The sequence below is a fragment of the Ruditapes philippinarum genome, unplaced genomic scaffold (genome assembly GCF_026571515.1).
Source record: "Ruditapes philippinarum isolate M1 unplaced genomic scaffold, ASM2657151v2 ctg4827_1_1_1_1, whole genome shotgun sequence".
NCBI lineage: Eukaryota > Metazoa > Mollusca > Bivalvia > Venerida > Veneridae > Ruditapes > Ruditapes philippinarum.
Genome location: NW_026865223.1, coordinates 50,413 through 65,377, shown reverse-complemented (window position 1 = coordinate 65,377; position 14,965 = coordinate 50,413). Strand labels below are relative to the sequence as shown.

General features: G+C 32.7%; 1 protein-coding gene across 1 annotated transcript; it reads left to right on the top strand.

The window, feature by feature from the left end:
• Nucleotides 1–6,203: 6,203 nt before the first annotated feature.
• On the top strand, nucleotides 6,204–10,059 carry LOC132728242 (uncharacterized). The gene is made up of 6 exons (XM_060713849.1): nucleotides 6,204–6,347; nucleotides 7,689–7,773; nucleotides 7,983–8,150; nucleotides 8,417–8,584; nucleotides 9,462–9,630; nucleotides 9,940–10,059. The coding sequence occupies exons 2-6, from the start codon at nucleotides 7,710–7,712 to the stop codon at nucleotides 9,941–9,943; spliced, it is 573 nt and encodes a 190-aa protein (XP_060569832.1). The 5' UTR covers nucleotides 6,204–6,347; nucleotides 7,689–7,709; the 3' UTR covers nucleotides 9,944–10,059.
• The last annotated feature ends 4,906 nt before the right edge of the window (nucleotides 10,060–14,965 follow it).

The following is a 14,965-nucleotide window of genomic DNA, read 5'->3' as shown; positions in this document are numbered from 1 at the left end:
AAGATTTACAAATTTATCCATGCTCACAGATTGCTTCCTCAAATACAATTCATCATCATTATCAAGTTGTTTTATTCATGTGGCATGTACTATATTAATAAAAAAAATAGGGCAGAGAAAAAAAATGTTGAAATTTTTTTATCATTTGTGTAATTTGATGTAATTTTTTTCTCTTTCACTTTTTTGTTTGCCAATGTTGTAAAAATTTGGCACATTTAGATTAAATATCCCTCATGGTGAGTGAAATTGATAAGAAATTCTGTTCAAATGTGTATTTGATGTAAATTATCCACTCAAATTTTTGTTTGCCTATGTTGTTAAACTTTGGCATACTAGTATACATCTCATAGACAGTATTTTTACCCAACACATTTTTGTTTGCACTAAGTTAAAATCTGGTACAAGAACCTTCATGGTAACTAGTGAGATAATGAATAATTTTATCAATCTATATTTTCCAAAATAACTTTACAAATATGAAAAGAAAAGGAAATTAAGTTATACTCCAATGATAAAAAGAGTAGGCTACTTTAATAAAAGGTAACCGAATGGTCAGTTATCTGTAAGAAAGACAGTAGGTTATCTGTTAAATAACCGGACAGTTGGTTATCTGTTAAATAACCGGACAGTCTATTATCTGTTAAATAACCGGACAGTTGGTTATCTGTTAAATAACGGGACAGTCTATTATCTGTTAAATAACCGGACAGTTTGTTATCTGTAAGATAACTGGATGGTCATTTATCTGTAAGATAATCGAATGGTCAGTTATATGTAAGATAACCAGATTTACAGATAACCAGTTGGTCAGTAAGCCCTAAGATAACTGGATGGTCAGCTATCTGTAAAATAATCAGATGGTCAGTGATCTGTGAGATAACTGGATTTAAAGATAACCAGATGGTCAGTAGTGTGCAAGATAACTGATTGGTTAGTTATCTGTAAAATAACCAGATGGTCAGTTGTGATAACCGGATGGTCAGTTACCTATATATTTTGTTTCTGTCTTAGTACCTTGTCTTTTGTAATTAATAATTTCTTGACTGTCTGAGAGTATGCTACTATCTCCTAATACTGTATATATACCTATCATGTGATATCACCATTAATGCCTTTTTAAATTACCAATGTTATTGACTGTGAAAAACTCATTTCCTTACTTGTAAATAATGTTAATACACATTTTCACTGTACACTGTAACACTTATCCCCCATCCATATTCGTTGTTAATTAATTCCCAATTAGTCAAGATTTCACAAGAACACTTCAGAAAAGCAGTCTTCCCCCATCCATATTCCTTGTTGATTAATTCCCAATTAGTCAAGATTCGTTTTTTCCGACCCATATTTTTTTCTCAGTTAGTGACGATTTCACTGGAACTTAAAAAAAACAGTTCTTTCTCCCACCCATATTCCTTGTTGATTAATTCCCAATTAGTCAAGACTTTGTAACAACACTTCAAAAAAGAAGTTTTTCAAATCCATATACTTTGGTAACTTTATTCCCAGTTAGTGACGATTTCACTGAAATTCTTCAAAAAAGCAGTGTTTCTTCCACCCATATACCTTGTTAATTAACGTTTGGTGAAGGTTTTAAATTAAGTAGAAAAGACAAATTCTTTCATTTGAATAAGCACAGGGGCAAAAAAAGATATAAATGAACATAATTGCCTAAAATCTAAAGATTCAGTAAGTTTTGAAAATCAGAATTACATTATACTAGTAATATCCCGTAAAAAGATGGATGGTTTTGTCCAGATTAAAAGATGGGCCAGTCCATTTAAGATTAAGGGGGTTAATGGTTAAACTTTTCAGAATACTGTCATGTTTTGTCTTATATACAATACAAAGTTAAGGCACCTAAGGTCTTCTCCCTTCCCCAATAAAGCTGGCACTGCTTATATTTTATTACAGTGTATGTTTACTTTAACTTTAACAAAATAATGATACGATATTTAAATAAATTGTTTAAAGTTAAGGTATATTTCACAAAGTTTCACTGTTTCTTATTTTTCTAGCAGTTGTTTGTATCTCGAATGCATCACAGAATTTGTTAGTTAGAAACATTTGAAATAAAGGCATTAATTTTGTTTTTGCTAGTTTTGTTTTAAAAATGTCCCTTTGATTTTAATATCTTGACAAGAGTTCTTGGGAAGGTCTACGTACATTATGATCGAGTCCTGGTTAAGGCCAATGGACATTTTGATCGAGACCTGGTTAAGGGCAACGGACATTTCGATCGAATCTTGGGTAAGGCTTACGGGCATTTGCTCGAGTCCTGGGTAAGGCCTACGGACATTTTGAGTCCTTGGAAAGGCCTACGTACACTTTGATTGAGTCCTTGGTTAGGTAAACGAACATTTTGATCGAGTCCTGGGTGTGGCGCCGTTAAATGTCGCTAGGCCGCTAAATGTCGCACCTGCCGCTAAATGTCGCAACCACCGCTAAATGTCGCAAAATCATTTGCCGTTAAATGTCGCAATGTTAACGTTAAATGTCGCACGAATTTCCCTTAAATGTCGCAACACTACCGTTAAATGTCGCAAGATGTAAATTCATGTTAAAATCATGATTAAAGTAGTATTATATTACTTTTTAACATTCTCATAGTTATTTTTATTGTAATTGCCATCTTTGTTTTACTTGTTTTCTTTTATGAACCTAAATATCGAGGTTTTGAGCTGCTATATAATGTAATCTTTAGGCTAGAAAGGATAATTGATACTAAATTCCCAATAGATAAGTATTTTATTTTTCTTTTGTTTCCTATTTTCATTTGTAACCCTGATTGATAACAGATTAAAGGTATTATGGTATTGTCGCTCTCAGAATTTGGTTTAAGTAATTTCATTTATTTTCTCAGACACTACCGAATTTACTTTACAAGTGGTTTATTTGTTTATTATGATCATATAATGCAATATCAAAGGGCAGATAATCCTAGATATAGTTATTCCCCTTATTTCTCTAAGATGTTTTCGCTCTGATTAACCTTTTGGTTACAGCTAATTTCAAAAATATTCATTTTAAACTTAATTCATATAAAAGTACTAATGCATTTCTAAAGGACAGATGATCCTGACAGGTATTTTTGCTAAATTATCTCCCTTTTTATATTTTCCCCCCAAAACATATATTAAATATCACTTCAAACGAGAAGGCAAATTTTTTTATTTTATCAGAAACGGCAAATACGTGAAAAACATAGTATGAAATGCACGGTCAATACGAAAATCGAAAACAAAAATTATCATGTAGTACTCCTTGATCATGTAGTATTCGATCCGCAGTCGGGCGTTAGATATGACCGAATTTTACGATTAACACATATAATATGCACCGGAATTTTTGTTAGCAACAATGAATTTTCTATTTTGATATATTAAAATGGGAAACATTTTGCAGATACCTTTCAAGTGTGTATTATTCGTAATATTTATCGCCCAGATTTGATATACCTTACTGTTGTATTTCTAAAAGTGCTTTTGAAGATGAATCAGCTAGTAGTTACTTATTGTGTATGTATATATGATTCATGTTATTTATCAATCAGATTTGTCCCTGTCTGACAAGATGAAAATCTCAGTTTGCAAATTTTGTTATGTTAAATACTCTTTATAATGTAAGGTGACATTTGTTGTAACAATACTCATTGGACTTTAATGATTATAGATATAATTATTTGTTGTCTTGTCTATTTGTTATTCCGCAGCAATAAGTAATTATGTGAGGAGATAATCTAATATCTGATTTTACTATAGCGCTGCACACATAGACTTTTCAATACACATGGTATAGGACAACGGGTTTCTTTCATATATTTCATTTATTACATCTATCGTATCCAAGGCTTTATAGATACCGCAAAACCTGTATAATCTGTTCATGAATATATAGACTACAACTTTGAACACCAGTACTAGCACAGAAACAACCTTAAAATAATGAGCCTTAAGATTTTTGACCTTTATATTATGTAGCTTCTTATATGTGAATTCCCTATAAGATAATCAAAGAAATAACTTGTGTGTATTCTTGCCCAGAAAGATGAAGAATTGCTAAAATACAAAGAAAAAAACTTAGAAATGACATTTTACAGTCGCCCTGTAGATTTAGCTTTTGAGAGCTTTGAAGGAGATTTCAAAAGCTTGATTGAGATGTGTGAAAAATTGATTAAAAATTGTAATGAAAGGTTTTATTTTCTTTGGTTTATTTTTCGGCTCAGAATATTTACGTAATTTCAGAAAATGAATTGACATGAAAAGAGTAATGCAATATGGTCTTGCACAAAAATAAACAAACAAAAAAACAACAACAAAAAACAACGTTTTAATGGAGAGCTCTTGTCAGCTCTTGTCGGTAAATATGAAGACGGCATTCATGAATAAGTCTGTGTCAAATTACCCTTCTGTCCTTGGCTTTAGAGAAAGATATTTACGACTGCGTGAGTAATGTTGCACGTATTCATTATTCATTATCCCTCATGTACAGACTCAATCAAACCGAGTCTGCAATTCTCTTGTAATGTTGTTGTGATTAATGCTTCCGAAGGAAAACTTTGTTTCCGGATTTTTTTCGATGAGAAGAAGAAGTTGATTATGAATCGTATCCCTTTGAAATTGTTAAAAGCATAAATATCGGATATAATATTTTCTGAACGCTTGTCAACCAAATGGACGTGACATATATATTAATCTTCAATCATAACAAATCATCTTTATTGTGTTTTAAGCTATAGTAATATCAGTTTAATTATACCCGTACATTATGTTGTTTTTTTCTAAAGACAACAAATAGAAACAATTACATCTACAATAATAAAAGTTACAGCAACTGTTTCCTGAGATTACTAAGACTATTCACATAAAAGAATATGCAAACCTGAGAATTTCATTCCTGTCAGTTTTATGGACAAAACTGATTGATGTTTCGTAAATTCAACCATAACAGATACCGACAACATGTTTTTCTTTCCAAAGTACATTCATATATTTATACATAAACAACAGTCTAACAAATCTGTGCGATAAATACCATGTGTCCTACACACTTGAAAGGTATCTGCAAGATGTTTCATGTTCTGAAATAACACAATTGAAAATATTCATTCTTTGTAATCATACGTATTTACATGAATACTCACCTAGCTCAATAGAGATATAATCGAATGAATAAGTAATACAGAGGTGGCTAGTTCGATCCTGGGACGAAGAATAATTTGTCCATAGCAATTGACCTTGGATATGAAATCTTTTGGGCATTTGTTTCTGATCATTAGTTCAGAAATTATATAGGATAAGTAAGCTGTCACTTGCGGATAAATTACCCTTTTCTGATCAGTTATCTAGAGACGCTGGGATGACAAAATATTAGTGTAAGACTGGCGTGAAAAAAAAACCCAGCCAACAAACAAACAAACCGACCAAAATCAACCAACCAACATATTGCACATGATAATGACTGCAGTTATAGTTATAACAAAAATGTGGTTAAAGTCTTTTGCCATTTCTCAAGCGCTGAACTGGTAACATTTGGTTGAAAAATTACGCCATGTTGTATTTTTGTTGTTGTTTTTTTCTATTTTGTATTATCGCGGTGTTGCACTTTGCCGCGAAAATGCAAAAAAAATCTCGACCTATTTATGTTGTTTCGTATGTTTGCAAAGTTTTGTTGCCCTTTTGCTTTTTAACATCAAGAATGCGACAAACTAAATTGAACTTAATCATTTATTCCGTTTTTGCATTTTGTGTGGCTTAAAGTGTCATTATGTCATGGAATTGTTGTAAGGACTGCAGTAATATAGCTTTGCATGTATTTTTGAAAAAAGTAAAGTTCTAAAACAGGGATACTTTGTAAGAAACTTATTGAAGATTCAGTTGCAGATAGGAATTTGACGTCCGTCATCGTAGTTGTAATTGACTTTTTCTCTTGTTGCTCATTTACTATATTCATCATGTATAATGCTCACGTCGGCCAGTCGGGGAAAATTCATTTTGATTTAATTTAGCGGTCCTTATGGTTCCAACTCTTTATATCACTCGTGACAACATATACATTTATCTTTTATGTAAAACCCGGATAAAACGCAAATATCACACTTCAAATGAAAACTGGTTTGTTGCGGCTTGTTAATATGATGATAATAAAAGTGATAACATTCTCTTTTCAAACTGTTGTTTCACTGCTCCTTTGTTACTTAAAAAGGAATGAAGATGAAAGCCTTATGAAAGCTGCGATTACATGTGCTAATAGCGTTTTATTTCCTTTATATAGCTGGGAAGTGTATATACAAAATCAACATTTTAGGAAATATTTCCTAATAACAACGAAGGAAGCAAAGTAATAAGGTATGTACATTTATGTTTTTGTTATTGCTTGCATTAATTATTATTATCACTTGTTTTAACATTTGTTTCTTCCAGTTCCGACAAATCACTTCAAACTGATCTTATTTTTTTAGATTTCTTTTGTTAGTTTAACTCTGATTTTATTTACCGTTCAGCGTTGACTGATAACTGTTTAAATAAATAGAAACTTTATTTATTTTTAAATAAGTGTTTTTTACTTGAATGAATGACGTTTACAAAATTTATTAAACGATCGAGTTTTAAATTTTAAATTTTGCAATCCAACGACGAGCTTCTCTGAATACATATTTCTTTCTGTTGAAAAGGCAAATAATTGTAAATGTTATAGCAATAATAATGTAGAATCTAAGATGTTTAACACCTGAAGAAGAACGTAGACGCAATAGTAATTTGACTTCCATACAAAATTCTAAATCAGTTCAACTGTACTTATTGCAACGAGTCTTAAAAAAGAAATGAAATAAAAAAATAACCTTTCAGAACAGCAGAAACATAGTAATAAAAATAAGAAGCTTTTCAAAAACATTCGCCTTTTTAGTCCTAATTCATTGACGTTACAATATATTTAACATTACGCGGGTGTGTCCGATTTGTTCGTACCTTGGGTTATGATGTAAACATGTAAAGTTTGAAACTAATTTTATGTTTCGAAGTGAAAATATTGTTACATATTATGTAAATAATAGTTCATATTTAGAATTTTAGAACCGATCAGGTCTATAAAAGCACAGTATTTTGAAACCCGATTATCTATAAAATTCCCTATCCCTAAATATATATCTGCATATAAGAATAGGGTATTTTAAAGAAAATCAGATATCACTGTTATTATTGATGAACTTTCAAGTTTGATGGAGAAATGCTAGAAGCATTTCGACTTTAAGACCCATTAAGTCCTTGAATGATATAAAAAAATTTACGTTTCAAAAACGTTTTATTTTGGATATGTTATTACAGTCTCCAAACAAGTATTCATTGGCCATATGAACTATCTTTGGCTCCTTTTACTCTTTGGAACTTCATAAAGTTATTGTGATTTTGTATTTTGCATGCAAGTCAAAATATTACTTTGTTTACAATTTGCTACATTTACGACACAGTAATGTACATTTAACACTATTTTCTTCAGTTGTTAAACATCTAACATAATGTTCTTAAGCCATAACTAAATAATTTTAAACACATGTTTGACATTTCAAAAGCAGTGACAAATTTAACTTCATATGTATTTCAATTTTCCCCACTTAACAGTCCTGCAGCTGAAATATATGCATAACAATTTGTTCTACAATATGTTGATTGTTGATTATTGTTTTAAAGTTTTAGTAAGGATATCGCAAAATGATGCGCCTGGTTTCACTCACCATTGTCTTAGCAGTTGTGCTAGTGGATTTCTGTAAAGGCGGTATGTATTATACATAATAATTTAGTAAAAATAATTAACATGATATGGAAGTATCATAATTAGCTTAATAAAAAGATCAGATGAATAAACGCTTTAAATGATAAAATACTGATGCTGCTTTTTTCTGCTTTCAACATTTTCAGGCATGCAAAGTCTCTAAAGCTAGTAATTTTTTTTTTGTTTTTTTCGGATTAATCCCCACTTTTCAGAATTCATTTGTCACCGTTGGACTGAAGAAGACAACAACGTGATGGGACCAAGTCGAACACCAGAGGAAGAAAGACAATATTGTGAGGGTGTCTTGGGTTATATATTTACACAAGGGAATAATGAAAAATATCCAGAATGCGGCGACTGCTGGTGTTGTAAACCATTAGGTATATTAACTTTAAAATGTTTTTTTGTATTTATTTAGTTTTATATGGCTAACTTAATTTTTTTCATTTTTAAAAAAATTCACACAAGTCTAACCGTCCTACCAGCATGTCATTCATCAGCTGGTATCCGGTGTACTGAAGAAGGGATTAAGTAATATTCATTGAGTCGTCAGACATAATGCTCTGCTTATTGTCCATTATAATTTTTTCAGATATGCAAAGTCCTAAATTTTCACATGTTTTACCGAATAATCATTACTTTACAGATTTAATATGTCACGACTGGACTGAAGAAGACGTCAACGCAATGGGACCAGGTCGTACACCAGAAGATGAAAGAAAACAGTGTGAAGATGTATTAGGTTATACGTTTACAAATGGGGATAATAAATACTACCCAGAATGTGGGGAATGCGGGTGTTGTAAACCAAAAGGTATATTGAATTAAAATTGCTTTCTGACGTAGGTAGTTTTTAAGTGATATATGACTAACTTAACTACTTTCATTTCTTTAAAATTCAAACAGCACAGAGCGTTTTATCTTGTTTGTTTTTGCTTTTTTGTTTTGGGTTTTACGTCACACCGACACAGTATAGGTCATTTGGCAACGTTCCAGCTTTAGTGGTGGAGAAAGGCCTCAGGTGCCATTCCGTGCATTATTTCAGGCACGAACGGACATCTGAGTAAAGCCACCGACGCTCCGTAAGCTTGCTGGATAGCTTCCTAACATGAAAGAATCCAAAGTCCCTGTCAAGATTCGAACCCACAGCGGTGAGGGGCAAGTGGTTTGAAGTCAACGACATTAACCACTCGGCCACGGACGCCCATATCGTCCCACCAGTGTGCCATTTTAGCTTAAGCCTGTAAGGATATTTTAATTCACTTTTTGCTATTAACAATAATTTTCTAACAAATGATTTATCTGAAGAATTGAAAGGTTTGTTAAATGTCGTAAACGGTTAGAATTTTCTCCCCTCCCCTTGTCCCTACCCCCTTTCTTTCCCCTTTCAGCCAATGTCCCTTTTATTTCATTTGGTTCTCTATTGCTTCTTATGGTTTCACTTATTGCGTATCCATCCCCCCCTTTGCTGTCCTTTTGTCTACACCCGATCTTGGTTTGGTGTCGTCTGGGCACGCTGCTGTTGTGTTTTGGCTGCGGTGTGTCGGTGTCTGCGTCCTATGAACGTTGCCTTTGACTTGTTGATCTTTATTCTCATTTTTTTTTCAGATATGCAAAGTCTTCAATTTTAACTAGTCTTACATATGTCTTACATTTCTTTATTATTTTCCGGAAAAATCACTACATTACAGATTTAGTATGTCACGACTGGACTGAAGAAGACGTCAACGCAATGGGACCAGGTCGTACACCAGAAGATGAAAGAAAACAGTGTGAAGATGTATTAGGTTATACGTTTACACAAGGGGATAATAAATTCTACCCAAATTGCGAGGAATGCTGGTGTTGTAAGCCAGAAAGGTATTTCTTATTTTTCCATCATTGATATATCATTTTAAGTATATTTTTCCTACTGTTCCGTAAATAGGATATAAATGTACATTTTATAACTGTTCCGCATAAGATATACATGTAGCATTTTACTTCTTTTGTAAGGGATATATATGTGGCATTTTCCTATTTTTCAGTTAAGGATTTTTTTATTTGATAATTTCAAGTTATCAAAAATATACGAATAGTAATTAATTTCAGTTTTTTTACGGTATTGTTCAATATACTGCCCGACTGTTCTAAGTATTTGATAGCTTTTTGTTTTTTTCTTTTTTGCAGGTAAAGTGCAAAGATCGCTACTTCACTCAAAGAGCAAACACACTTTTTCTGGACGAAATAGTTGATTGATTTTATTCATCAATGTGTTAATCATGCTCTTTAATAAATGATTAAAATTTATTTGCTCAAGTTGAACTTTTTTCTGTACATGAAATTATTTACTATTACGGGCTGCTGTCGAAACAATGAAAGTTTTCGATAAATGAGGTTCATTATACATAACTGTTGACCCTTAACTTGCTGAAACCTTGTGCCCTTTGTACCATTACGGAGCCAGTCGCTTGCATAGTATGAGTGCAGTCTAACCGACCACTGACATGCACCAATCTACTAACAAGTATTTCCTTAAAAATAAATAAAGAAACCCGACAACCCTATCCCAACCGCGGGAAAGAAAAAAATATAATGAAAATGTGGAACATGTGTTTACACAATCCGTTCATTTGAAACAAACATACAGATATATGCTGATATCGACAATGATCTCATATAGTGTATTAACACATTATATAGAAATGAAAATAAGTTATGATGACATTAAGTTTTTTTAACGAAACTAAATAGCAAAATGATGACCAAGTGATTTATATATTTGAAGATTCATTAATATGTTAGAAATAAACTGGGAAAGTAATTAACTGTAATTTGATGATGTTTAAGAAAAAATACATTAAATGTTACAATTCATAACATACTGTACGATAATTACGATGAAAAAAATAGAATGATATAAAAAAAAAATAGGAATGATATAAAAAAAATAAAAAAGTAAAATAAATAAAGTAAAATGTCAAAGATGGCATTGAAAGCATAACTACGATAAATACTACATGCTGTCATTTTTTTTCATAGTAACATACCACGTCGTAAAATGGTCTATTTAGTAATATTTTGGTCTTTCATTTGTAACGATGGATATATTCGTTTCATGCGATAAAGTACTGTTTTCCTACAACCTAAGCTGAGTTATTATTTGCTTTATCTAATCTAATAAGTTTCTTCTTTTTTCTATATTAATATTTAAATTATAAAATTACCATTTGATCTTATTGGTTGACTGGTATTTATGATTGATGTGTTTTCAATTCTAGTTTGAAAACAAAACTAGTGCAAGAAGATTCGCTGTTTCTTGAATATTTTGTTTTGTGTAATCATTGTCAAACTTAGTAAAATGACAGCGGAATAGTTTCATTTTATTCTGTTTGCGAACAATATTTATGTAAATTAATATAAAGTACATACACATTTTTTTGTTACAATTCGTTCTAGAATCGGCGATATAGTTATTTAAACATCATAATTTTATTGTTTTATTTAATATTTCATCAGATATAGCTTTAAATATTTAAAGTCACATTATGCCTCAGAAAAAATAAAACATTGTCTTCTTTAGAATGGACAAACATGGGTTAATTATGTTTAAATAGTGGTTTTCGAGCATATAAGAATCCTTTAACCTGAAAAATAGTAGCGCTGAATGTGAAAGTATTTGTTATAAAAGTAGCAAAATGTAAACAAAATAGTATATTGACTTCCATACAAAATACTAAATCACAATAACTGTACTTATTCTCAAAAAAGCAACTGAAGCAACATTGTTTATTCGTAATTTAGTAACTTTTTGGAAACTATAACAGGACACCAAATATAATTTAAGCTTTTGTGAAATAAAATAAAAGCATTCTAGGGGAGTAATGGGCCTTTAAAAAGCAACTGAATAGTATAAATCATTATTACCCCTCACTTTTTTCGTAATGCTAATTTCCCATAGGCCTCTGGGAGTTATTCTTACTGTTAATGCAAGTGTACCACGTGACTACGAATTTTGTACTGTTGCCGGCTCGCCACGGCGAGCCGGTATTACGATAGGATTTTACTGAGAAACAACCTAAAACTCCGAATCAATCCAAAAATTTAATCGAAGCTTAGCTTCCAGCTTTCTACAAAATTTTTCTATCAGGGCTAGGATCCAAAATTATTTAGCCAATCAAATTTGATCTTATATAGCGTCAAAAAACCTTCAATTTTCACGCCATTTTTAAAAAGCAGCAAGTATTGTTTTGAGCGCAAAGATATATTGATGATTAAAATGTTTGTTTTCATGGATTCTTTTCAGTAAATCATATTTACACTGACTTTTGATTTAGCGATTTCATCAGTCCTGTTTACTCTGTGGTAAGTTTTCGTTTGGTTAATTAACATTTAAACGACATCTGGTTCTGTGCATTTTTTCTTTTTCCTTTTTTCCGGTCATTTTATCCTTTCCGGTATTTAGTGTATGTATTTACTGGCCGGGATCCGGGATCGTATAAGATAATAAGGGAAAAAACTAATAAACTATTAATTTGTGTTGATTATTGTCGTAATGAAAGGCCATTAAACGTTAAGTTTTTTTATTGTATGTAATGAAAGTTAAATTGATTTAACTTAGGATATAGATATATTTAGAGCTATTTATTAACAAAATCACAATACTTATAATTATATGCCTAATTAATTGGAAAAATCAAAGACTATATTCTTGAATTGGTCAAATCCCGGGATCCCTATATCCCAGCTTTTCTGAAAACAATATTCTTGAACTGTCCAATTCCTTGGATCTCTTAATTTTTTAATATGATCCCGGTTTTTCTGAAAACTATATTCTTGAACTGGTCAATTTCCGGGATCCTATTTTTTTTAATAGGATCCCGGCTTTTCTGGCTGAATTGATAGACAACTTGTGTTTACTTTAGGACTTGTATCTGTCACTTATTCCAATACTAAATAACATATTACAACTTAACTTCGTATAAAGAGACATTTTTATGAATTCTACTTATCTATTTTTTTCTGGTCAAGGTCAACAGGCCATATAGTAAATGTGCATAGACATAGGGACTTCATTCTATCTGTTTACATCTTCATATATACTCATATTCCTCTTTGTTAAACTGAGAGAACTGGCTTCCTTAACCCATTACTTCATATACACGCCTTTTAACGCCTTTTTCACCCCCCCCCCTTTTTGTTGTCTCAAATGATGAAAAAATGCCTTATTTAGGCCCCAAACACTTGTTTTTGTTTGAGAAATGTTGTTAAAAAAAGTGACCCTTTTTTCGGCGCGGCCCCCCAACCAGGGGGTTGCCAGAAGGGGGATGTGCCCCCTTCTGTTTGGGGGGGTTTGAAGGGGGGCGGAGTCCCCCTCATCGCCAAGAAAATTTTGGACTTGTGAGAGGCTGTAAATGACCCCAGATTGATCATAAGGTAACGTGTAACCAACGCTGAAAAGCATTTGACTCTATCTCAATCCATTGAGAAGTTGCAGCACTTTGAAATCAATTTTGATGGAAAAAATCAACGCAAAATAGTGATTTTTGGCAATTTTGAGATGTCCCCTCGTTGCCATGGTAACAGAAAATTTAAGCCTGAGCATGTTGTTGCAAGGACAATGGTCCAGTCAACATTTGTGCCAAGTTTGATTAGTGTTGAAGCAGTTTTTATAGTATTATAGCAATTTGAACTTGTAACGGGAGACTTTTCAATGAAAACAGCCATTTTTCACAAAATGCTCATGAAGCAATGGGTTAATGAAAAAAATAAAAAAATCTACAAAACAACAATTTTTCTTCAAATTTATATGACAGGCCATGTTTAAACATGAAAAAACGCGATTTAGGGTAATTTCAAGTATTTTCATCATTTTCTGTTAACCCATTACTTCATATACACGCCTTTTAACGCCTTTTTCACCCCCCCCCCTTTTTGTTGTCTCAAATGATGAAAAAATGCCTTATTTAGGCCCCAAACACTTGTTTTTGTTTGAGAAATGTTGTTAAAAAAAGTGACCCTTTTTTCGGCGCGGCCCCCCAACCAGGGGGTTGCCAGAAGGGGGATGTGCCCCCTTCTGTTTGGGGGGGTTTGAAGGGGGGCGGAGTCCCCCTCATCGCCAAGAAAATTTTGGACTTGTGAGAGGCTGTAAATGACCCCAGATTGATCATAAGGTAACGTGTAACCAACGCTGAAAAGCATTTGACTCTATCTCAATCCATTGAGAAGTTGCAGCACTTTGAAATCAATTTTGATGGAAAAAATCAACGCAAAATAGTGATTTTTGGCAATTTTGAGATGTCCCCTCGTTGCCATGGTAACAGAAAATTTAAGCCTGAGCATGTTGTTGCAAGGACAATGGTCCAGTCAACATTTGTGCCAAGTTTGATTAGTGTTGAAGCAGTTTTTATAGTATTATAGCAATTTGAACTTGTAACGGGAGACTTTTCAATGAAAACAGCCATTTTTCACAAAATGCTCATGAAGCAATGGGTTAATGAAAAAAATAAAAAAATCTACAAAACAACAATTTTTCTTCAAATTTATATGACAGGCCATGTTTAAACATGAAAAAACGCGATTTAGGGTAATTTCAAGTATTTTCATCATTTTCTGTTAACCCATTACTTCATATACACGCCTTTTAACGCCTTTTTCACCCCCCCCCCTTTTTGTTGTCTCAAATGATGAAAAAATGCCTTATTTAGGCCCCAAACACTTGTTTTTGTTTGAGAAATGTTGTTAAAAAAAGTGACCCTTTTTTCGGCGCGGCCCCCCAACCAAAAGATACATCGGGGGGTTGCCAGAAGGGGGATGTGCCCCCTTCTGTTTGGGGGGTTTGAAGGGGGGCGGAGTCCCCCTCATCGCCAAGAAAATTTTGGACTTGTGAGAGGCTGTAAATGACCCCAGATTGATCATAAGGTAACGTGTAACCAACGCTGAAAAGCATTTGACTCTATCTCAATCCATTGAGAAGTTGCAGCACTTTGAAATCAATTTTGATGGAAAAAATCAACGCAAAATAGTGATTTTTGGCAATTTTGAGATGTCCCCTCGTTGCCATGGTAACAGAAAATTTAAGCCTGAGCATGTTGTTGCAAGGACAATGGTCCAGTCAACATTTGTGCCAAGTTTGATTAGTGTTGAAGCAGTTTTTATAGTATTATAGCAATTTGAACTTGTAACGGGAGACTTTTCAATGAAAACAGCCATTTTT